We start from the raw sequence: 1,478 nt of genomic DNA on the forward strand, positions 1-1,478 counted from the left end.
TCGGCCACCTTCCAGACTGCAGTGAGGTCGCACCCGCTCCTCGTTAGGCTGAGGCCTGCGTGTGAAGCAGACGTGACCGAGTCTGCGTCTCCAGGGACTGCCGGACTGAGGAAGACGCACTGTGTCCCCCCCAATATGGAGCTCACCTGTTGCAGTTAATTGCTATTTTTTTTTTTTCGATGAAATGAGAGGAAGCATTACCATCGACTTCCGAGGGCAGGAATTCTCTAAGACCCTCTCTGCCCACACTTCCCAGTCCTGGAGACCGTGAAGAAGTTCACGCGACCGTTTCCAACCCGAGCGTTTCTAACTGCTGTCTTTCCGGAGGGACGGCCCCCGGCACCCAGACGCAGGCCCGTGGGCGCTGTCCGTGGCCCCTGCCCCTGCTCCACCCAGTGGGGATCTTAACATGGGCAAAGGTGTCTCGGGACCTGCATGTCGTTCTCCCAGTAAAGGACTCGTTTTTCAGAAACGACAGCTGTTTTGGCAGAACTCACACAACCGGACACGGCAGGAGCCACAGAAACCTCTTTATTGCAGAAGCGAGGGTGTGGGAGCGGCACAGCAGGGGCCGCACGGCCCACCGCCCCTGAGCCTCGTCCTTCTGGAACCTTGCGGGCTGCGCCTGGACTAGGCGTCCATGCCCGCCCGGCCAGGTCCGGCGGGGCTCCGTCTCTGGCAGGGAAGGCGTCGCTGGTTCATCCTTCACATCCGCAGGAGCATTGTAAAGAAGGGGTTCGCTTCGTGCGTGGACGTGACCTCCGCGCGCTCAGCCAGTGGTGCTGTCCGGTCCTCTTCATGGTGTTGGCAGCGTGTGAAAGGCCAGTCGTCGACACGCAGCTGTCTCACGTCCATCGGGGCGGAAGGAGGGGCCTGCGTGCTCTGCTGCTCGTTGTTCTGCGATGTCACATGGCTTCTGTTTGCGGCTGTGGATTCCGGAGAGGGCTTTGTGCCTCCCGCTCCGGGGCAGCTCGAGCTCGGAGGGGCGTCGAGGGCCCCGGAAGCCTGGTGGCGAGTCGGTTTGTTTTCATCGCGAGATATTTTTCAAGAACCTGAGATAAAGTTATGCCATTTTCTACACCAGCTCTCGTTTTTCAAAGGGAAGGGCCTTGCGTGGATGGCAACATTTGATCCTTTTAGTTTTGGGGAGCAGAAGGGGGACGGGTGGAGCTGCGGGGTTGGGGCTCTCGCCCGACCGGGGCCCTTCCCAGCCCCGCGGGCCCTACTGCTCGTCAGAGGCGCTCTGCTGCGACGCCGTGTCGTCCAGGCCCATGTCCTCCTGGCTGGCTCTCCTGCAGACCACCCCGACGCCCGCAGCCACAGCCTCGGCCAGGTGGTGGCCTCGCAGCTGCGCCTGGGAGGTGGCCTCGGTGGGTTCACAGGGCTCCGAGAAGTGCTTCGGAAGAGAGGACAGAGACAAAGTGCTCAGCAAACAGGTGTGGCCGCTTTCGGCACCCCCCACCCCACCCCACCCCACC

The 1,478-nt window shown here is 61.8% G+C and overlaps 1 protein-coding gene across 1 annotated transcript in view; it reads right to left on the bottom strand.

Annotated features, from left to right (window-relative positions):
- Positions 1-457: 457 nt before the first annotated feature.
- Positions 458-1,478, bottom strand: part of PCNX2 (pecanex homolog 2) — a 170,071-nt gene continuing 169,050 nt past the window's right edge. Inside the window, exon 34 of the mRNA XM_025039061.1 lies at positions 458-1,396. Within this exon, the coding sequence (XP_024894829.1) occupies positions 1,223-1,396 (174 nt within the window). The 3' untranslated portion in view covers positions 458-1,222. The remainder of the gene's footprint in view (positions 1,397-1,478) is intronic.

This window comes from Pteropus alecto, unplaced genomic scaffold (genome assembly GCF_000325575.1).
Source record: "Pteropus alecto unplaced genomic scaffold, ASM32557v1 scaffold189, whole genome shotgun sequence".
Classification (NCBI taxonomy): domain Eukaryota; kingdom Metazoa; phylum Chordata; class Mammalia; order Chiroptera; family Pteropodidae; genus Pteropus; species Pteropus alecto.